Genomic DNA, 22859 nt, shown 5'->3' on the forward strand with positions numbered 1-22859 from the left:
TTGTTTTTGTTTACATGTATCCAGGGGTTGCATGTTTGTCGACACGTACAGTGGAATCTAGCATAATACTGGAAGAGAGTCATCGCACGAGAGAGGACAGACAGTCGTCGTTTCCTGTGTTTTCGCGCTCGGGGAGGGCATGGCGGATAGCTAGAGTTCAAGCATTCGCTGTCACATGTTTCTGAGACAAGTACATACAAACAGACCAAGAATTGTTCTTTTTTTTGCTTTTTATATATATAAACTACTTGGAGCATGACCATGATGTTTTGTCACGCCAATCACAACTTGGTGCTGACGGCTGCCACCTCCTGGTCGAGCGGCAGAATGTCCGGCAGGGGCCCGACGGGACTGATGGAAAAGGGGTTGATCTGCGTGTGGCTCTTTGTGTAGTGCCACTTGATATGCTCAAACTGCGTCGTGTCCTTGAAGGCTGGCACGTTCCAGTATAGGTTGCGCATCCACTTGTGAATGTAGGGGTATCCAGAGCGAATGTCGCGGATGTTGCACTTGAAGTGCTGCACGTAGACGGGCTGGAGGGAGGTATTGTTAGCTTGGTCGTCCCAGATGCTGCGCGGTCCGGGGGGGAACAACTCACGTCGAAACGGATGATTGTGACGTAGCTGGGCAAGTCGAAGTCGGTCAGCGTTCTTGAGCAAGCATAAAAACAAAACAAAACAGGAAAAAAGCTTGCGGGTCGAACACTTACAGCCTGATGTCGGCCTCGGTGATGTCTTTGCCAAAGTAGTACGGGCCCTTGTCGTGGACGGACTTGAGGTGCGCCTCGACCTTGTCCAAGGCCTCGAAAAGAGAGACGACGTTGCGCTCGTAAGCCTCCTGCGTCGTGGCGAAGCCCGACTTGTAGACGCCGTTGTTGATCTTGTCGTACGTCCACTCGTTGGTCTCGTCAATCTGGCCGCGCAGGGCCTCGGGGTAGAGGGTGATCTGGCGGTACTTTTCGTCCACGAGGTCGTCAAACTGCTCTCTCTCGGGTCAGCGGGTGTTCAGTCAAGACGTGCGTCAACGGCCATCAGGCGAGCCCCACCTCGGTGTAGAGCATGCGGATGATCTCGCTGCTCTCGTTGCTGACAATCGTCTTGAGCTTGGTGTCGTAGAGCACCGGCACGGTAAAGCGGCCATCGTACTTGGGCTCCGACTCAAAGTACAGGTCGCGGAGGTGCGTGTAGCCCTCGTGGCCAGGGACGGGGTCGGGAATCACGTTTTCACCTGGGATGTCCTTGTCATCCTTGGTGACGAAGCGCCATCCTGACGATTGTTAGTGCTGCTGCGTCGTCTGGTGGCCCAGGAAGAGAGCCACTCCCAAAATAGCCTCTGCCCATAGACTGCAAAACGTACCCTTCTCGCCGAGATGCCAGTGGACGACGGAGTAGCTAATGATGTCCTCGAGGCCCTTGAGCTGGCGGGTGATCAACGTCCGACAGGCCTGGTGTCCGGTCAGTGGGAAACTTCGTCTGCTTCCGGAAGAGGGGACGGCTCACCCACGGGCAAGCGTAGCTGATGTAGAGATGGTAGCGGCCCTTCTCTGGAGGGAATTGTGCGCCCTGCTCGCGCGAGATCCAGTTGCGGAACGAGCTCTGCTGACGCTTGAACTCGCCCGACTTGTCGCCGGGCTTGACCCAGTCGGTGACTTTGCTGGCCTAGTCCCAATGTCAGCTCTGTTCGTCCATTGCGCAGTGACCGTTCGTGCGCCGCACTCACCATTCTGGTTTGCTGTTTCTGTATGAGGCCCTTTGGCGGGGTAGCGGGTGTGTATCGCGACGCTTGGCTGGTGACAGCAGCAGACGAGAATACGCGGACGGACTGTATGTTTTGGAATGGTTTACAGAACCTCGTAAGACGGTTCAGAGCTCTAGCGGTCATGAGGATTGTCTGATGCGAAGGTGGCAGAAGGGGAGCGGGGGTGGACAAAGAGGTTTATATGTTGTTGTATCACTTGCAGACTTCGAACCCCCGCGGTAACCAACAGCGCAGAGGTCTCCATGACGAGACGAGGGGGGGGAGGGTTGGTCAGAGACGGGTCAGACTTCCGCGCGCCAGTCCATACAAGTCACCCACTTGACGAGCGATTCCTTCTACAAACACTGGATCTTGCCGGTTACAGCACCACCGAAGCCCAAATCGAATCCATTACAGCTTGCAGCTCCTGGATACGCACATTGGCGGCAGGCTACGATAGCTCTAAGCATTGCTAATCGTGACGTAAACCGGGGGTCTCCAGCGCTACTCCAACGCTGAATCGCCGCAGCATGGTGCTTACAAATGACCGCGTTGGTGGTATGGGTCTTAGTAATGACGGTACGTACTTCGCATATGGTTTAACATCGTGACTTTTCAGGAGTTGGCCACCAGACCCCACAAAGCTCAAGAGGGGAAATATAACTATCAGGAAGTTCTATTCCATACTCCTATTGCCTGTTGGCTCGACCATTGTTTCTGGCCATTCTAAACTTCATGAGCCCTCTAGACTTGCCTAGCCTTCAGATATCAAATAACCTTGTTCAAACCCCCCTATGCCATCTTCATCTTGATGTACGGAACCTCGACGTCCTCGCCGTCAACATCCTCGGCAACCATCTCGAATATAACCTCCTTCTGATGCGCCGGTACCGGCTTCTTGGAAACCGTCTCGACAAGCTGGCTCAGCTTGAGGTTCTGGCGGTCCTTGAGCTTGGCCGGCGGGAAGAAGCTGGCATAGAGCAGGCTAACGCCAGAACTGAGCATCGAGATGGTGAGACCCTGCTTCTCGAAGTGCTCCAAGAGCTCCTTAAGCGTGATGTCGGCCACCTCGAAGCGGTCCCAGATCTTGTCCAACTTGACGACGCCGTTGGGGCCCTTGAACTCCACCTTCGGGCTGGCAATCGGCTCGCTGAAGCCAAAGAAAGGCAGCGCGAGGTTGATGAAGCCGTTCTTGTACTGCTCCAGGTCCTCTTTGCCGTCAATGACCTTGTACAGTTCCAAGATCACCAAACCCGTGACGAGCGCCGTTGTCGTCGCAATGGCAGGGATAATCTTGCCAGCGATGAACTTTGTCTTATGCCGGTCGGCCTGCTCGATCTTGTAGTTGGCGGCGCGCAAGTTGCTGCAGGCCGTGATGAAATCGATGTGGTGGTTCGAGTCATCGTCCTTCTCAAAGTCGACGGGCTGCAGCTGGAAGCCTGCAAGCTCGTTGGGTGAGGGCAGGCTCGCAATGATCTTCTGCAGCTCGTCGTTGTCGTCGAACGAGCTGGCCTGGCCGGACTCGGCATTGGGGTCCTACAATTGTCAGCTATGTCATTAGCCGATGGGGTGGCTGTACTCACAGGATCGTTTTCGTTGGCTTGGATCTTGACGCCCTCCGCAGGCGAGAAGTCTGGCACGATCACGTTCTCGAGCTCGCGCAGGTAAATGTCCTTGGAGGTGCCAGGAGACTTGATGTTGTAGTTGAAGGCATGCAGATTCGCGGCCGACACGATGAAGGCAAAGTGAGTAGGGTCGTTAGGGTTAAACTTGAGCGGCTCAGGGGCGCGCTTGGGACCGGACCAGAAGGGCGTACCGCTGGACGTCACTGAATCCTTGGGGAAGTTGTACAACAGCTGCTGAATCTTGTTGTTGAACTCCTTCTCAAACAAGATCCGCGCCCACGCGATGCAGTCCTCGAACGTGCGGGGGCGGTCGGTGGTGAGGTAGTCGCGGAGCGTCTCCAGCGTCAGCTTGGCGCTGCCGCCCTGCTTCAATGTGCTCTCGATGTAGTTAGGCTGTGTCAGGTACAGGTTGACCGTCGACGGAGACGTGATGAACAGGTTCTCAAACATGTGGTCCTTGGACCACGCGATGGTGTGCTCAATCTTGTTTGGGAAACTCTTCACCGTGCACATCGGGAACTCCTTCTCAGGGGGGTCCTGTGACGACGAGTATGACTCGGTGAGATGGGGGAGGACGACCTGCGTGTTGCCCTTGGTTCCGAGCGTGCCGCTCTCGAGGAGGGGCTTACGGAAGAAAACGCAGCGCCGGTCGACGTACGTACGAGCCTCGACGTTGTCCAGCGCGTTGGTGACGCCATCTAGGTCGTTCCAGAAGTCCTCGTTGAAGGTCTCCTCTGTGTCGGGGCTCACACGATCCTTGAGGCATACGATGTGACCGTTCAGATCGGGGTTCATTGCCTGCACTGCCTCGGCCGCGCAGTCGCTCTTCATCTTACCGACGTCCTTGGGGCGAAACAGAAACTGGCGGTTGAGGTTGCTCTTCTCAATCGAGTCCATATCGGTGACGGTGATCTTTCCCTTGGGGCCGGTACCGAGACCGATCATGGCCCAGTTCTTGAGCATCTCACAGCCGATGGCACCAGCACCAACGAGGAACTGCCGGAGGTTGGCGATTTTCTCCTGGTATTCGCGGCCAAAGACAACAATCTGGCCGTCGTATCTGCTGCCCAGGGGCTTGCAAAGCTCGGCGGTGCGAGGTGTGCTGGTCGGAAGGGACTCAAGCGAGTCAAAGTACATCCACTGCTGGATGGGCTGGAACTTGCCAGACACGGCCTTGAGAATTTCCTGAGCCGCAATACCACCAAAGAAGGCGGCCATGGGGTTCAGGTCACCTAGCGCCTGGTAACTCAGCTCCTTGATAAGCTTCTCGTCGAACTCAACCTCCACACCCTCAGCCTTGGCGAACGCCTCTGCGGAACGAAGAATCACTGTCGCATCGGCATCGTCCAAGGGGTTGGGGAAACGACCCTGGCTCTCGACGAAAGCATGCAGGGCCTGGAAACCGAGGTGCAGCTGCTGGGGGCGGTCAAACTTGGCAAAGTCTGACATGACAAACTCAGGCTCCTTGATGGCGGCGGTGATGCTCTTGAAGTTGATCTTCTTGGGCATCTTGACCTGCTGGTACAGACCTCCGCGCTTGTACTGGCCGAGGCCGGAAACGTCGCCGATCGAGAAAGTGTACGGGCCCTTAACGGTGATCTTGCGGGGCTCGCTTCCGTTCAAACCCTCCATGCCCTCAACTTCGGAAAAGGTAACATAGTCGCCGTCCTCCAGACCGTGGCGGGTCTCGTCGAGTGCCGACACGACACCCTCCTCGTCGATGCCCGCAACAATGCCGTTCAAGGGGGTCTCGCCGGTCGGGTCTATGACGGTGAAGTTATCACCGAAATCGCAGAATATCGAGCCGAACAAACCGAAGGTGTCCGCAGCCACGACGTAAATGCCCTTGGAGTGGCAGTAGTCGCCGATGAGCGTCTGAAGCTTCAACGGCAGGCTGGTCAGGACAACGACTTGGTACTTGTCAAATTGCGAAAGGTTCTCGCCCAAGCTGCGCTGGTCAGTCATGTTTCGACACGGGGGACGACTAACCTACTTTGATGACTGGTGAACCTTGACCGGCGTGTATGCGTTCAGCTCGGCGACCCGTGGGGCCGTGACTTCGTCTCTCGGCTTACCGACATCCTCGGGGTGTAGGAAGAACTGTGAAGACAAATCGGCGAGAGCGACCAGGCCGGGGTCGTAGAGAGTGAGGCTCTTGACACCAGCGAGAGCAATGTTCTTTGCGATCTCGACACCCAGGCCCTTGAGACCAACGATAAGAATGTTGGAAGCGCCCATGCGCTTCATGGCCTCGTGTCCCAGGACATAGAGCTGGCGACTGTAAAGGGACTCATCGATCTCGGTATGACCCACGACGGAGTCGTCGACCTGCATTCGGGTCACCAGGTCGACCTCTGGGAGCTTCTTGTCCTAAAGAGAGAGAGAGAGAGAGGCAAGTTAGCAACGTGATGCACATAGCTGGTGGTAGGGCGTTGCCGGCACTGCGGGGTACGCCGTCGGCGTGGACAGATCGAGGGGTGAGGGAGTCGGCGGGAGACATACAGCCATGGCTTTTTTGTTGGGATCAGGTGTCTCCCCGTTGGAGAGCTTGCGCTTCCCCAGCTTGGCGATGCTATTTGGGAACGTCGTCTGCTATGACGTGGAAAGAAACACGGGTGGTGGAACGATCGAGCTCAACCCCACCAAAAATTAGGTGTGCCGTGTGTAGTGTTGGGCGGTTCGTGTTGCAGAACCGGCGATATTTCGTTCGTGTATGTTTCGTCAAAGAAGGTCTTCGCTGCGTCTCAAAAAGTACGGAAATGCACCAGGCAAACTCGTGTCACGTTGGATGTGGACGCGGATGGCAGAAGGAGTAGCCTCGTTGCGGTGATGTAAAGGTGGTCGTGGAGCCCGGGTGTGGAGGTGTTGACGAGGGGCAGGGAGTGCTTAGTGGACGGACAGCCAGGCTTGTAAGCAGCGGTAAGGTGCCCGGGCTACCTCACGTAAGGCAGGCAGGCGATGCACTGGAAAGCTCCACCATGCTATTTCTAACATTTGCCCCTCGCTGCATTGGTGATCCAGTGCCATATTTGTACACAGTGTCAGCTCGCACTGCTAACTTCTGTTCTGCAAAGCTTGTCGTACATAAAGGGGTAAACTTCCATCAATACCGTGCTTGTACACTGTACGAAGACGCTGCGTCATATTCCATCTTCTCCGAGAATCTACCGACTTCCATCACCGGCAGCCCAGTCCGGGGTCGAGCTGGGCATCACGAGAAGCCTTGATTTGAACACCGTAGTGATTGAGCTTTACAGAAGTCTTTCTGATATTCGATGATCTTGAAGTACAGAAGATACTACTGGCTGGAGAGAATGTGGGACATTGCTCATGGTGTAGTTGGAGTTACCAATTCAGGCTCTCTTTACGCAATTAATATTGATGCAAAATAATCGCAAAACCCATAACCGCAGGCCATGTGGCTTACAATAGCTCTAGACACACCTGAAAACATGTTATATGTTAGTGAGTTTCTGGACATAAGCAATAAACACACCCTAGAATATTCGCGGGGAGATTAGCTGAGTGACTATGAAGTCGAGTTCCTTGCATACAAACGCCTCACAACATTGAGGCAACAAGGAACTAGCGGGACGGTTATGGCCCATGCCTCAGCGTCTACCTGTATGGCTTGATTCCATATACATAGTATCCTTGAGAGTATCTCCGAGAATTGACATGGGTGTATGGGTTGGATTGACTTCCATAGATCAGCAAGCTCGACTCCTCAGCTGGGGTGGAAGAACCCATTCATCGCAAGAAAGCAACACAGCACTTAAACAGCCAAAACAGCAGACATATACGGTGTTGACATCACATTACCAACCAGCTTCGGTGGTGGGCTATAGCTCACATGGGATTCCGTATCACTAGCACTGTATGTACCATGCAACGCGAACTTGGGCAGTATTCGGTTTTGACCAAGAGACCCGGCAGTCAAGCAGGAGCACAGCGGAGCGGTAAATCAGTCAATGGCAAGGTCTGCGGCAGAAGAACTAGTTCAATTGAGTACGGATATGTCCAGACCACCTGGATAGCCATAAACGAATTGTCTGGCCTGGCTGCTTTTATGGCAGCCCCAGAACGGCATTCTCATGCCTCCCTCGTGTCCAGCCGCTAAACGCTCGCGCAAAATCCAGCACAAACACTTAGTTGACGTTCTTGAGGTGGACGTCGCTGTTGATATGGTTAGCAACCACCCAGAAGCTAGCTGGCCGGAGAACTTACAAGATGAGGTCGGCGTTGGGGGGAATGTGGCCGGTGAAGCCGCTGTGAAAGGGGGTTAGCATCAACCGGGAACACAGCAATAACAAGGCCCTCGAGCCAGATTGCTTTGGCAATGATTGAGTGCTGCTTACCGCTCGCCGTAGGCGTAGTCGCTGCGAACCAAAATCGTTAGCACGAAGCACAACATGTTGGGTGCCAGTCCGAGCTGCGTCGTCCGTTTCCGGAACCCAGATTCGGCAGAGGGAGGTCTGCTTACCTGGTGATGTCAAGGGTGGCCTTCTCGCCAACCTTCATCTTAGTGACGCCCTCGTCCCAGCCTGTAAAGTGTCAATCAGACCAAGGCCACAAACGTAGGTAGTATGTAGTCGTAGGGATTCGGCGGGGAGGTGGAAATCAACAGCAAGACGTACCCTTGATGACCTGGCCGACACCAATGCGGGTGACGAAGTCACCGCGGCCGACGGAAGAGTCGAACCTGCAATTCACAGACCCGTTAGCATTCTGTTGACTCTCGGGGCGCACAAGAACCACCGCAAATGACCGAGAAACAGGCGGGGTAATGGGCTGGGCAGGATGCGTACTTGTCGCCCTTTTGGTCGGGCTTGGAAGTGTCCTTGAGGTAGCCGGTGTACTCAATGGTGACGGTCTGGCCAGGCTTAGGGATGGCGCCGGAGCCCTCGGAGTGAGTAGTCTTGGTAACACCCATTTTGCTGTTGGTTGTCTTGTGTTGTCTTGGTGATTGGAATTGTGTGTGCGTTGCGAGGGGGAAGTGGGAGAGGAAGAAGAGAAAGAGAAAGCTGAAGCTACTTCTTAAGACAAACGGTACCTTAGTTGGTAAGAGGGAAGTGGGGTTATGGAGGGGTAAATTCGTGGAAGGGGAGCTGATGCAATAGTCCAATGTCGTGTCTGGCGGGCGGGACGCAACAACCTTGCGCTTTAAATAGTTGGAGGTCAATTCAAGCGGGAAACAGCCACAGCAAAGGTGAAAGGGCATGCATCTCACTGCCAGAGATTTCTGACTCTCAACCCAGTCAAAAACAAGGGATGCCGAAGCATTGCTGAAGCTGAGGCGGTCGACTCGCGCCCTGATCGCATTGGATGCCTCAAGCCAGAAGGTAGTGTACGATGTACATGCCGAAGCAGCCCAGAGCTTGATGATAAACCTGGCACACCATACGATGACTCGTGCTGGAAGTATTTCCCCCATTTTGTGAATGGAAAAGGTACTTCCGAATGAAGTACCCTCACCATGTGCTAGAAAAGGTTGCAACGACTGGATGATCTGTCGCTGAGAAGACATAAGTACTACTAAACGAAGGGTACAGTACTGTGCCTTCCGCCAAAGTATCAGTACCGACCATACCTTACGTCAGGTCTTGTCAGAAAGGCAGCGGGGAGAATTTCAACACATGGTCTCCTCTCCAATCCTCAACTTCGGTTCGCCTCCCGAGGAGACATACCTCTAGCGTCATAGCAGGTCGCAAAATGGCCCACGGACTTGTGTTAAGCTTTGCAGCTTCAGCAGCAGAGTTGTCCCGTTTGATGCCGGGAGGAGCTTGGGTCTGTGTCCTCGTCCTGCCCGTCAGGAAGTTGGCACCTCATCAAAAGAAGCTGGTTGAGACTGCGGTCTCAGCGTTGCAATCAGAACCGAGAGTCAACCAGTCAATAAGACTTAAGCTACCTCCATTAACGTACCGCACTGCAGCTTGCATGCTGCGCGTCTACGCATCCTTACGCAAGTAACCTTACCGGACTTGCTCACCTTGGAACCGCGTGCCTCGTCTCACCGCTCAAGCGATTGCTGGATGATTGGACTTGGCCATTTGGTTTGGCACGGCGCCCATCCGTGAGGACTCGGCCGTGCCGTGCGTGGGTGCTGACCCCGCCGCTGCACTTTGCCGGGTTCTCGACGGCCACGAAACTAATATCGCCAATGTCGTCGTCACTCCCAGGCCTTCCCCCTCGTGTGCGCTGCCGAGAGCTGCTTCGCGGCTCGGGAACCTAGGTTGGTAGGGGGACAAAATAGCGTCAAGCACGACGTCGTCTGTCGGCTATACTGACAGAACGAGGGGTCGCCCCGGTTTCCAGTTAACAGGGCAATTCCCCATCCTCACAGCCCCTCCATCCTATTGCGCTACCTGCAGATCAACGCTTGTCCAACCCGCTGCCGCCGGCGCCACTCGTCATGTCACCAAAGATCCTACGCCTCACCTTGAGTTGTATTTCGACTACGCCGGTACCCGAATGACCTCCAAGATCTCGTCAGCAATAATTTTCTCATCTCCCCCGTCCTCTCGGCCTTTCTGTTGTCGACCCCGCCAGCCACCAAAGACAGCCGTGTCAACAATGTGACAGGAGGCTCGACTTGACAAGAGAATATGACATTATGCACCTCCCCACCCTCTTTGTCAACCCCTCCAATCTCCGTCACGAGGGACGGCAAGGACCAAAAGCGAAGATTGCGAAAAGCAAAGTGAATGTGCAATCCATCCAACTGGGCCTTTCCCGAAGACTTCTCTGAGCCGTTTGGCATATAACGTGACTGCTCATATCCTTAGACTCTCAACGGATGCATTCTCGCAGCATGTCCAGCACGATTCCGGACGTGCTTGCGACGAAGCCCGCCCTCATCCTCGTCAGTCCACGAGTTCCATGTGAGACAGCCCCAGGAGCAACCCGTGGAATCTAGCATTACTGTACATCAAGTCCCGCCCCAGCAATTTCCAAGGAACGTGGCAGGGTGACCTCGCATGCAGTGTATTCACTGCGGCCTGTCCGAACCGTAACCTTGCCAATGAAGGCATTCGCAGGTCTTGCGATGCGGGCGTGACGCTGAACAAGACAGCTGCGGCGGACAGGTCACAATTCTTCAACCTTTCAAGCGCCATCCGATCTACGCAATGATTTCCCACTCATTGCATCATGCCCTGATACCGTGATCAAATGAAGCGAGCCGGCGAAGACTTTTGGTTCTGGGAAGGCAAAGCCTCCAACCCGTTCGTCAAAACGGATTGGTTAGGTGGTAATCCTTCCAGCATGTTGACAAGCCCTTCCGGCATTTGCGTGGCAGGGCGCGAGAAGCGCAACAGCCGACAGCCAGCCGTGAGGACTGCTGCCGAAGACGAAGACTGCGATACTCTTGATGAAGTGTTTGGAGCGGCCGCTAGAATGTCTACTGGGGCTCCTCGCTCCCGGTATTTGAGATGATGCAACATCAACTCATGTCATGAAGAGCTGGTTAGCGACAACTTTGGCCATGTTTCTTTCCGATCCTGACGCGCCCTGACAACCACGCCCGCGCGTGAAGCATCAAATGTCCGACCGAGGCTTGAGTAGTCGAATCCAGGCACCGGAACTAGGCGCATCCTTATCGGCGGTCGATGAGTGAGCGCCGACCTTCCCCCCCCAAATCGCTTACAGCTCCGAAGCCGTGTGCCGGAGCGAATGGCTTTGGGCGTCATCCATAGGGAAACTTGTAGGTTTAACGCTGAGAGCCTTCCATGTCCTCCCCGGCAAGCCCGGCAACCGAAGACGTACTGTTTCGCCAATCTGAAATCACTCGCGATACCTGGCACGGGTTTCATAGAATGTAAAAAATGAAATCAACACCGGCGGCAGGGCAGGAGCAGCGATTCCCCGCAGGGAGGGGGCTGAAAAATCGCTGTCCGAACAGAGCGTCGCAGAAGAAGAAACCCGTGACATGGCCGAGCTGGCAAGAGTTACATGTATACAAGGGTGAAAAACGCATGGCTGCGGCGTCGATGCCATGTTCCGGCGACATTAGTTGATGTAATGGCGAACGGAAGGGCAGTATCTGGCTCGTTCCTCGCAAGCATCGTGTCAATCAGACGGCGGGGAGTGGCCCAGCAGCGTTCACCCAAACATCTCAAACATGCCATCTGGACCAGCACGAACCGCGGGCCGGCTATGCGGCGCTCGACGGAGGAGCGCGTGCGGGGTGAAGACAAGATGAAGCAGCAGTCTTGACAACGCAGAAGAATGCCTGCACCGTCATGTCAGACTTGTTGTGATATGGACCATACCTGAATTTCCTCTGGATTGTTTGCGAATGGGTAAATCGGCGTTCGGTTCGTCCAACCCCAGAGACACTGCCAAACATTGCGAGGATCATAATATGGCAGATATACCGAAACTAGTCTGCTTGGAACGGAAGACACTGGTAGCTAACGTAAAGGGGGCGAGCGATAAGACGATCGGCAAGTAAACAATCCAGTCAGGGTCCCAGAGGATGAGCAATCAGGCCAACAAGCACCCTTCCCCTCCCAATAGATCTTGAAACAGCTTACTAAAATGCTGAGATGGGTCGCAATCGTATCGTCCGGCTATCCAACCCGCGCAATATGTTTCCAGGGTTTCAGGATTTGTAGCCCACATTCTCAGGTGTAGCCAAGCCTCACAAGCCTAGCCGTACGCGCCGCACAGAGCGGGAAGCACTGGTAGAGAGACACGCTCAAGAAAGGAGACGACGAGAAGGAAGCGATTTCGAAGCAGAGCAGAATGTCTGGGTGGTCAAGACGCTTATGTCGAGGGTCATGGCGTTTCCCTGACGGTGCCAAAAATCGAAATTCGTCACCTGAAGGCGTGAAGCTTTGGAGATGACACCTCCTGGAATGGGGATACACCACGTCCCCCTGGCCTGCGTCAGCCAGCGAGCCACGCCCAGGCTGTACATTGGGCTACCTTCCCCATTGACGATGGCGCGTGTCTTGGTGCCATTCGACTCAGCCTGGAGCACCTCGCTACCCATGGTGGCACACACGAAGCCATTTATGGGTAGTTCAAGGGGCAATCGACACACTTCCCATTGCTTAGGCGTGAGAACCTTGGGCGGGAGGGCTCGGGGCCGGACGGCAGCTGTTTAGGTGGCGCCGCGAAGCAATGGTCGGGCAAACGGTAATTGAGTCAACTTCAGATCGAGACATGATGTGGCTTCCGGTCGCTGCTTTCAAGACCGGCTTCTGAGCCGATGGGTCTTGGTGCAGTGCCTGGCACGCTGATGACACCGCCAGCTCGAGCTTGTCAATTCGATGCGACAGAGCAAGAGATGGACCACACAGCACCCTGCGGGTAGGCGAAGGATGGGGGACTGCAAATACTGCAACAAGGGGAGCGGTGACGCTGTCGGCAAGTCACGACAGTATCTTTCTGCTCGTGAGAGTTCTGCACAGCCTCGACCTGTTGTGTATCCAGGAGCAGTTCCGCGTTCCTCTTCGTAGGGTTCCGACTCATACCCCAGAATCCGACTACGCCGTAATTGTGAACACTGTCCTGGATCTGTTGGAGGAGAAGAGGGGGGGGGGGGGGGGGGGGGGGGGTACGAGAGCTCGCTCTTAACTAGCATGGGCTACAAACAGTGAGCCATGTGCAGGTTGAGTTCTACAGACTCAAGTGAGTGATTCGTGCGGTGTCACAGCGTTCTTTGAGAGGGAGGGACATTCGAGATCCAGGAAATGGCTCGCAGGCAAAGCCGGGGCAAATGTCAGCGACAAGGGCTCATTCCTGTCAATAACATACCTCGTCTTCTAGGGTGACGTCTGAGTTCTTATTTATCTGATTGAAGCAAGGAGTTAAGCGTACAGCTTGTGTGAGAGTAGACAAGCTCCAGGCTTGACGCGGATTTTATTCATTGCATTAACGATACTGTGCAAAGCCGATGAGAGAAGAAGCTTGGACATTTCTCACGGGTTGCGCACGTGGGGAAACACGCAAGACGACGTGTACACAGGGTCATTCGCAACCACTGATCGGAACGGGCGAGACCAGCAACTGGGCCTCTGGCCCCCGTGTATCCTGATCAGAGAGATATTATCCATAGTCCAGGCCCTGGACGTCTGGTGGATCGGCAGCGGCCACTCCACTTGACGAGTCGCAGAGATATTGACGGCGGCCGGTTTGCCGGCATCGGAATAGCAAATCAAGTTGGCAGCTCGCCGGTGGCCCTGCGCCTCATCCTAGTGTAGATACAGTTGGACGATGAGAGGCTCTTATATCGTGCACAAAAGCTGGCTTGAGCAAGCCCCCAATGTCCAGAAAAACGTGCATCGTTGTCTCACTCCACGTCCAAATCGTGTCTGTTTACTCTGTGTTGGTGCGTTCTGATTAAAGGCCCAAGCCCACAGGCTTTGATGGGGACACTCGAGACAGGCTAAGGCGACAGGCGTCGGCTCCCATTGGGCGCATGTTCTGAGCCATCCACAACGTCACATGGGGAAGGTGGAATAGCAGGGATGGCAGCGACGGGAAAAAGACGAGAGCAACACTTCGCTCCAACGGTGACCTGGTCCATTGGCAAGAACGAAAAAAACAAGAACGAAAGGACGGTACGAGTACCTCGGGCTGGCGGTACCTGTAAGAGAGGGCAATGGGCGCTGGCCATGGCCTATTTATCAAGTACCTCTCTGGTACCATCTGCCAGTTCGACTCCCTGATAGTCCGATCGAATGAGCCAATCGCTTGTTGGGTGCGTGTTGTGCACAAAGGCGCGTATCCCCGACCCATCCTGTAGGTGTTGATCAGCCGTTGGAGGTTGACGGTTGACATGGCCATATATGGGCCGTAGATCTGGTGGGTGTTCTTAAAACTGCCGCCATCGTTGGCATCGGGGTATTTGAACGCTTGCAAATACATCGAAGCTGCGATGGATCAGGCAGTCAGGGCCATGTTCCGCATGTGGATTTGAGAATGACTGGGTTTGAAGGATGACAACATTATTGATTTAAGACTGCAGGTGGCCGGTGGCCTGAGCACCAGCATTCCCGAGGACGGCAGGTAGTAATTTTTTGTGCTCATAAACATCAACTCTAGGCCTAATGCGCAGGTTGCAGCGCCAATAGAAATACAGTTGGACGCGAGCCGAGAGGGGTCTTGGGACTCGGGAGGAGTTACGACGCACCTCCAATCCCCAAAGACTCCAAAGTCGGGAATCGCGAATGGCTCCCGTTGCGACGTTGGACGTGGTCACAGGACCTCGAGATGCAGAGTGGAGGACGACGAGCGACGGGGGATTTCCACAAGAGGAGTTGCAGCATGGCAGATTGCCTCCGATTATCATTTCGCCCGTGTTGGGATTCTTCCAAGCTTCGCACGCTTCGCCATGCGGCCCGCCATGCTGTCGTAGGCAACGATCATCAGCGGAAAAGGTCTGGACTACCGCCATGACTGCTGCGTTGTTGACCAGCCCTGCGTCGAATCGTTTGTGCAAAAGAGTGGGAAGAGAGGGAGAAAGAAAAGACCCGGTGCCTGTCGGAGGCCGCGTCCACTCTTGTGGTGGGTGGACTATGTTTTAGGAGGAGGAGGGCCGATGTGTGCATGCACTGGCGCGGATTGTTGTGCAGCACGCAGCACGACGGAAGGGAAAGCACCTTGAGGAGTTGTGGCCAGGGATGGAAGAATCCCATGCAAAGCCTGGAGAAGGAAGCCGTGGGTGGAGAAGTCACGCAGGTAGTGATCCACAGTTCCGCAGGGGCTGGACGGCGTGAAATTGCCCGTAGCGTTGCTTCCATATGATCTGGCCAATGAAATACTCTCGCTTGTAAGATTTGCCCCTGTATCCTAGTCTCCTCTGTCCATCCTGGAAGGAGCATCAAGCCCCGGCAGATAAACAGGCAAGTCGGGCGGGGCTGACGGGACGACGGTACAGACAGAGACTTGCTTTTTGGCTAGGGACCAGGTGCTCTAGCAAATCTACGGATACAATGTCTGGGACATCCCCGCCTCATCCCGCTCCACCTCACATCATCTAAACGACGCAGTAGCGTGTACTGTACGTGTGTGTACACCAGGTATTCCACGACCTTGCAAATCAGGCGTGCCCCGAAAAAAGCTGAGCCTCTCCGTTTCCTCATTCCTGCCGCTCAGCGTCTTCCGCCTTGTCCCATCAACCTCATATTGCCAGCCTACCTCTTTGACATATCACACACGCTGCTCCGAGGACTTTGTTCAAGGCGTCAAGTCTGCTGGCCAGGCCCGTACAGCCGTTCTTCACCATTTTGGCCTCCCATCTCTCCATGGAGACCAGTCCGATCGTGGGCGCGCACCAACGATATTGTTTCCACTAGACGCCGCGGTCAGGTACCCGATCTTGGATTGGCTAGCACGTACCAGGGCGCCTCGATCCCTGTCCGTCAACGGGTCTGAGGGCTGGACGTCTTCTACCTGCGCTAGAGCAAGGCCCAGGTGGTGGACATGGACGCAGCAGCACGCCATGGGCAGAGGCACCGCCGCAACGGTAAAGCGACCTGAACGGTGGACCATGACCAGAACAGCAATGTCATTTCACGGCTTTCCACCCGTCCCACCACACACGTCCGGCAGAGGAAAGGGTCCTGGGCCAAGATTTGGTTACCGATGGACCAACATGTGCCATGTACCGTCCATGTTCTAATTGACTTCCGGTGAGAGTTGGGCCTCAGGTTACCGTCTTGACTCTCTGGGTAAAGATCGCGTCCATGGTGCTGTCGGGTCGGGTGTCAGCACGCACATTGAGACACCGTTGGCTTGCTGGACGACCCGTCAGCTGAGCCAGAGGGGGAAAATGGTGTGAGTGCTTGCGCCTCTTGCGTCTGCAAGATTCGGGGGACGAGGATCCTGAATCTGGTCACGTCTGCCCGCTTTACCCGCAATGGTGCCCTGACTGAGCATTTCCGTCCTGGGCCGTCCGCAGATAATCCATCTCCTTGGACCGGTGGTTGAAAACATATTCTGTGTTGCGTGGGCGCCGGTTGTGTACATGGCCGGCCTGCAGGCTCGAGCTCGGATTGTGACCAAGTGGTCGAGTCACACTGTCTTTTTGTCTCGTCTCAAGGCTGTTGTCCATCCGACATAACCTTAACCATGAACTGCACCGGCCAGGGTCAAGTTGGGATTGTACACACAGCAACGCAGAGATGAGACGGTCGATAGACGTGCTGGGATCGCTTACCTTGACCCGACGGCCACGGTGCAGCACCACGCTCAGGCACGCCACAATGGTATATACGAGCCGCTGTTCCGTCTGTAAGTGGTGTCGTCGCCATAGGTGAGGCTTATACGAGATGGGATAAGTTTGCAATGCTCCGTGTAAGCTGCTTAGATAGGCATGGTTGCAAGTGCGCTCCGCAATGCCAACAGATGATATTCATGGGATTTACTGTGCCGAGTCGACTTGCGTAATCGTTGTGCTGCATTAGCCTTCTGTCTCGGCCATTACTGCTGATGGGAGAGGCATGATTCGTACTGCGCCGAGCTAGCTGGCAGGCCAGCGGCGTTCTGGTGGGTGGTGGAAATAGATGTGGTAATAAGATGGCACTCATGGTCAGTATTATTCTCAGCACTGCACAAGTCGTGTTATCCACTTCCGCTTCTTCGGCCTTGGCTCACCTGCAGGGCTTTATGAGTAATGAACTGTTGGCGCCGGTGTGGTTTGGTGGTGCCGATGCTGTTGCCGCGTGGAATAAAACGGCAAAAAAAAAAGGGGGTGGGTGTGCAGCGCTGGCGGACGAGAAATGGGCTGGGCGCTGGGACAAGAAAGAAAGAATAAAATCATCCCTAAAAAAAAAATTGGGTGGCCACACCCCGAGCCCACGCTCACGCCCCCCTGTACGTCCGTCCGTCTTCCTCCAAGGTATTATGTATTTCCTGTGCCTGGACTTGCTAATTGCAACTGCCCAGCAGAACCCGGCTTTCTGCCATTCCAGCTTCCGTCCCTCCCTCCTCTACAAGTCTCTCGCACAGAGCGAGTTCACTCCATCCCATCCCCGATCCACCCTACCCTAGCCCATCCCATCTCATTGCCCCCCCTTCTCCATCTGCCTGTGTCTCTCTCTCTCTGCGCAGTCTCCCTGCTTTGCCTCTTTTTGCTGCCACCCCATCCCCGTCCTCCCCTGCCCCCAGACCCTCTTCCCTTGTCGTGTGTTTCCATCAATCAATCAACCTCCCATCCTTCGCTGCCTCGTCCATCCATCCACATTCTTTCTTGCATCCCCTTCCATTCCTTTACCACCCTCGCTTTTCCCTTCCCTTCCTTTTTACTCCTCTCGCTCGCTCTCCTCTTCTGCCGACCCCACCCTTCCTCGCCCGACATCGTCTTCGACCAGTCGTCCTTGACATCCTCTCGCCTCCGTCAAGAATTCCCACGGCGACGTCGATTCTTCGATTCTCACCTGCGCCCCTTCGTGTCGTGGAAGGGGTCCTTTTTCGAGCCGATCCTGCCGCCCCCGTATGTGCCTTGGACCGATTTGACGACCCTGAGGAGGTCCCGCCGACAAATGCCAGCTTCCTCATGAATTCGATATCGGGAACTGCTTTAATCACACAAGACGTGGCGGATCACTAAAAGAAGTCCTTCTCACACCATCCGACGATATCTCGTCGAGTCGCTCATTATACACATCAAAACCCGCGCCACACTCTTTGACAATACCTTGTCAAGTACATTCGTTCTATAACACCCTGACAAAGTGAGTCGCTGCTGTCACGAGTTGACGCCGACCCCGACTGACACCAGGCCTGAGACCTATTAAACCAAACACCAAGACTGGTATCTTTACAATCGCTTAAAACTATTTCAATTGATTATACGGTAATCGGAAGGGAACCATGCACGCCAAATCCACCATTCTGGCCGCCGCCCTGGGCCTGGCCTGCACTGCCTGCGCAGAGCAAGAGAGGCCCAAGATCTACTTCCCCCGTCACGTTAAACGACAGTTTACGAATTCGACGATCACGAGACAGGACACGTTCCCGGCGCCCGAGAGCACTCAGTCTGATTCTACGCCATCAGATCCCTTCAGTTCGTCTTTCGGCGATATCCTGACGAGCCTGTCTGATTCTCTTTTCGGCCCGTCATCGACCATCACATCGACGACGCTGTTGCCCACTTCCACCATTTCCAGCGCCCCTGACTCAGCCTCGTCTCTATCGACTGTATCGACGACAGTCGAAACTCTCCCCGATGGCAGGGTGACGACCGTTATCATATCGAGCACCATCATCTTTGACCCGACGACAGAGACAACGGATACAACCAGTCTTGTTGCATCTACGAGCGCGTTGCCCCCTGTCACTGTTCTGCCCACAAGCAACGAATCGTTCACCCTCGCCACGAGTGAAGCGCCCGCGAGCTCCCAGGCGCCTACGACCACGCAGGCAACGCCCACAACTTCTGACACCAGTGCTGTCGTGCAATCCAGTGCCGTCGAGTCCAGTGCCGTCGAGTCCAGCTCCGTTGAGTCTAGCCCCGTCGAGTCCGTCCAGTCTACTGTCGCTGCTCAGATTTCCACCACCGAATCTCTCCCATCTTCAGCTCAGACTTCTAGCACCGATTCGGTCCAGTCATCGGCTCAGGTGACCACCACTCCCGAGTCTTCAGCCGCCATCTCGACCTCTGAGGCTATCACTAGCTCTATTGCTCAGACCACCTCGGAAGTCGTCAGCTCGAGCATTGTGGCCGTCTCCAGCACCCAGGCCACCTCCACTTTGGAGCCAGAGCCCACCACACCCGTGTCGTCGTCTGGTATCCTCCTGGCACCCACGGGCGTCGTGACCTCGGCGTCCAACACGGAGCCCGCTACCTCGACTTCCAGCCAGGAAACCTCGAACGCTGTTGCCAGTAGCGCTGTTCCGAACGTCAACTCCACCGAGCCTGCAGTGTCTTCTTCCTTGGAGAGCTCCGTCGTCCTCCCCGTTGAGACAACTTCCGCCTCTGCCGTGCAGTCGACTCCGCCCGCCGAAAAGGTCTCCACCACCGAGACTAGTTCCGCTGTCGTCTCGGAGACCAGCAAGCTCGCCAACCCTCTGGATCCGATTGTTTCCTTCGTGTCCAGCGAACTGCCTATTCCGACCAACACAACCGAGCCCATTGCCAATGCCACCTCCGTCACCGAAGTTCCTCTCCTGTCGACATCTGATCTCGTTATCCCAACCCCCACAGCTCTCCCGGCCCCTACCGATCCCACGACCACGACACTTCCCGTCGCGACTGAGCCTGTAGCGAACGTAACGTCCTCGGCCGATGTTACTGCCAACCCTACCACGTCGCTGCCTGTTCCAGTCGAGTCCGCTGTGAACGTCACGTCCACTGAGCCCTCGGCTGAGCCCACGACAACCCTACCTGCTGCCAGCGAGCCGGTCGTCAACATCACGTCCTCCACCGATATCCCTGTTTCTGTTCCCACGACCGTTCTGCCCACCACTGACATTGTCAACGCCACCTCGACCGAGATACCTGTGGGACAGACGACGACCAGCACTCCTGTGACCCTTACGGACGGTGTGACGTCCGCACCCTCGACTTCGGCCACTGGCAGCGTTGAGATACCTGTCAACGGTACCTCCACCGAGGTTCCGGTGACTACGACTCAGCTTCCGACCTTAACCGAGCTTCCCACGTCCGTCACTACCATCAGCAACGCCACCGAGACCAGCAGCGTGACTCTAGTACCCACTGCCACCGCCTCTCTGTCATCCTCCTCGATCGTCAATGAGACGGCTACCGCCACGGAGCCCTTTCTGACCACCAGCGAAACCCTCACCTCCGCTACGGAAACACCGGCTTCAACGAGTGTTCCTGTGAACACGACCACGGAGGTTCTCTCGGAGACTCTTGTGGAGACGACGCCCACGCCCACGCTGCCACCCACGACCACCCCTGTGGTCATCAGCATCCCGGCCACGGCTACGATCACCGACTCTGAGTCATGGCTCCCGAGCACCATCATTGTGGAGCTGTCTACTTCGCTCAGCACACCCACGGAAGCTCTAGCTCCCACGTCAACGGTTCCGCTACCCTCCGATCTACCCAAGGTCATCAGCGGCCCCGAGCCCAACGTTGAACAGCCCAAGGACTCTATGCTTCTCCAGATTGGTTTCTTGCACGGCGAGAACTACCAGCATGTCAGCAAGAACCCTAACGCCGCCGCCCAGATCTTCACCTTCCTGCCTAAGGCTCTGGCGGATGCGGCCGGTCTTGATGTCGACCAGATCCGCATGACGAAGCTCGTCCCATACGATACCTCTCAGACTCTCGGCTACATCACCACGCTCGCCAAGTTCTATTACCCTAAGAGCATGGTCGACACGCTTCGCATGGACATCAAAATTCCTAACTCGGCCATCTACAACAACCCGGACCAGCTCGTTTACAACCTGACGCAGAACATCAACCCCGCCATCGAGATCATTCCAGGCTCCGAGGATGACGGCAGCTCTACCGGCGGCGACGGGTCTTCGTCAACCTCGACCCCCAACGACCCCAACGACCCTCTCGGCGGCGGCGACAGCTCCCAGCAGTCCCCTATCCAGAAGGGCACCGCGGCTGCCATCGGCATCGGCGCCGTTGGCGTTGCTGCCGCATATGGTGCCGCCATGTTCATCATTGCCCGCCGTTACAAGCAGAAGAAACAGGCGCACCGCCGAGCCAGCTCCCTCACCTCGTCCGAGATGCGCTACACTGGCGCTGGCAGCCCGCCCATGATGGGCGGTGCGCTGATGAGCCGTGATTTCTCCAACTACGGTGGGGTCGCCGGCGGCCGCGAAAGCCATGGCAGTGGCCGGACCGGTCGAAGTGGCATGGGCAACTCGGCGAGGACAGCTATCATCTCGGCCCCAGTTGCTGCCGAGAACTCTCTTGGCTGGAACTGATTGACGACATAAACGCCATTTCCATATCTGTCACCATTTTACGCTTCGATACCCTTCGGGAGGATCCTGTTTGAATGAGATGCTTGGCAATTGCCCGGTATCTACCGATGGCATGTAGAGGGGCCACATAGCGTGTCCTCGGCCATGGGCTATCTGCTCGAAAGACTTCTTTCCTTTTATTTTCTGTTCTCTGTCTACAATACCCTTCTACCCTCGGGCCGACTTAGGTCGCCCCTCTTACCATGTACTTGACGGCGCTGTACGTGGGCTGCCTCGTTCCGTCTTTGTCCGGACACCGCCTGGCCGTCGAGTCCTTTTTTTTTATTTTTTAATATCTTGTATCTGTGTTGAGGATCTATACATGGGGCGAAAGGCGGAATGGGGGAAGCATCAGATCCGTGTCAGTTCACGACATGCGAGGAGTTGGAAAGTGGCTGAAAAGCGGCGATACCCTGGGGGGAGGATCTCGGCTGGGTTTCCTTGTACATTTTTTGCAAAGGCGTAAGGTATTGCACTGCGCCTTCACCTCAGTCTCTCTTCTCCCCCCGCCTGTCAAGTCGAGATGCGCCAGGGTCTCGCCCTGGGGCTGTCGGACAAGGGGTCGCCTCATGCTTGTATTGTCGCAGATACAGCGAATAGAGTAAGAACAAAATCAAAATCAAAATCAAAAACCACTGCGTCCGAAGGTCCAGCGTTGCATTGTGTGCCGACCTGCGCAGGCTGTAAATAGATACCTAGTAATTAGCCGGTCATCGTATATATCCATTTGCAGCACCCCGTCGAGTACGTCTATGGCAGGTCGCAAGACGCTGGAAGGCGAGGCGCGAGTCAAAATGTGTCTACTGCTGCCACCACGCCTCGCGTGCTAGCAAACGTACCGCCTCGGCTGGCGACTTGGAAGAATGGCCGGTCGTATGCGACACTCCATCCATCATCTCCACCGCGTTCCTCGGGGTTTTCGGTATTGAAGTCTTCGGAATGACTGCGGAAGCCACCGGAGGGCCAGCGACCCTGAGGATAATAAGGACAAAAGACAAGAGAACACCAGGGACAAAGCAAGGTCGGAAGGAGACAGAGGGAAAGAGAACCACCGAATCACGACCAAAAGTTGGCGAATCGGCAGTCTTATAACCTCACGCGGTGTCGTCTTTGTACCGGCAATCTCACCAGCCCCAGGTGATTGGGAAACCTATCTACGTGGACTTCCTATGCTGATGAGCCTTTGGCGAGGTTTTTGCCTTACAGCCTTTGATCTGCGAGGCATCTTGGAGGTACAGCAGTCGGAACTGAAGGCCCGAGGGGTTCATTACCTTGGATGGAAGCATCCTCAAGGATGCCAACCGCGCCCACAAAGGCTAATCCCTGGGAACGCAAAGAGTCCATCGCTCGATCAGAGGCTACGCGTGCTTGAATGGCCATGCCCTTGGTCGCCGAGAACCTAAGGACTCGAGGAGTCACGATCATGCTCATGCTGGATCGGTCGAGCTGGTCCAAAACGCCCTTGTGGAGGCGGGCGTCCGAATCATTGAGACCGGCAACGGCGTGAAGGAAGTACATCACTGCACTGTTTGGCAACACAACAGCCAGCAAGGACAGCCTGCAGTCCAAGACCGATCATCTCAAGGAAGCCAC

At 55.4% G+C, this 22859-nt stretch overlaps 4 protein-coding genes across 4 annotated transcripts; 1 reads left to right on the plus strand and 3 right to left on the minus strand.

Annotated features, from left to right (window-relative positions):
• Positions 1–281: 281 nt before the first annotated feature.
• ColSpa_05726 (glutathione S-transferase omega-like 2) lies at positions 282–1881 on the minus strand (the record flags this gene model as incomplete). Its single annotated transcript, XM_049271938.1, has 7 exons — positions 282–533; positions 599–650; positions 710–978; positions 1046–1266; positions 1357–1444; positions 1500–1658; positions 1720–1881. The coding sequence occupies 7 exons, from the start codon at positions 1879–1881 to the stop codon at positions 282–284; spliced, it is 1203 nt and encodes a 400-aa protein (XP_049127895.1).
• A 648-nt stretch (positions 1882–2529) lies between these two features.
• Positions 2530–5870, minus strand: ColSpa_05727 (ubiquitin-activating enzyme E1-like; the record flags this gene model as incomplete). Its single annotated transcript, XM_049271939.1, has 4 exons — positions 2530–3273; positions 3321–5310; positions 5356–5732; positions 5865–5870. 4 exons carry the CDS (start codon positions 5868–5870, stop codon positions 2530–2532), a joined length of 3117 nt encoding a protein of 1038 aa, XP_049127896.1.
• A 1640-nt stretch (positions 5871–7510) lies between these two features.
• Positions 7511–8295, minus strand: ColSpa_05728 (FK506-binding protein 1B; the record flags this gene model as incomplete). The annotated part of the gene is made up of 5 exons (XM_049271940.1): positions 7511–7538; positions 7590–7631; positions 7846–7906; positions 8000–8064; positions 8171–8295. 5 exons carry the CDS (start codon positions 8293–8295, stop codon positions 7511–7513), a joined length of 321 nt encoding a protein of 106 aa, XP_049127897.1.
• A 9890-nt stretch (positions 8296–18185) lies between these two features.
• ColSpa_05729 (uncharacterized protein) lies at positions 18186–21227 on the plus strand (the record flags this gene model as incomplete). The annotated part of the gene is made up of 1 exon (XM_049271941.1): positions 18186–21227. The coding sequence occupies one exon, from the start codon at positions 18186–18188 to the stop codon at positions 21225–21227; it is 3042 nt and encodes a 1013-aa protein (XP_049127898.1).
• Between the last annotated feature and the right edge of the window lie 1632 nt (positions 21228–22859).

The sequence above is a fragment of the Colletotrichum spaethianum genome (genome assembly GCF_022836535.1).
Source record: "Colletotrichum spaethianum MAFF 239500 DNA, contig13, whole genome shotgun sequence".
NCBI lineage: Eukaryota > Fungi > Ascomycota > Sordariomycetes > Glomerellales > Glomerellaceae > Colletotrichum > Colletotrichum spaethianum.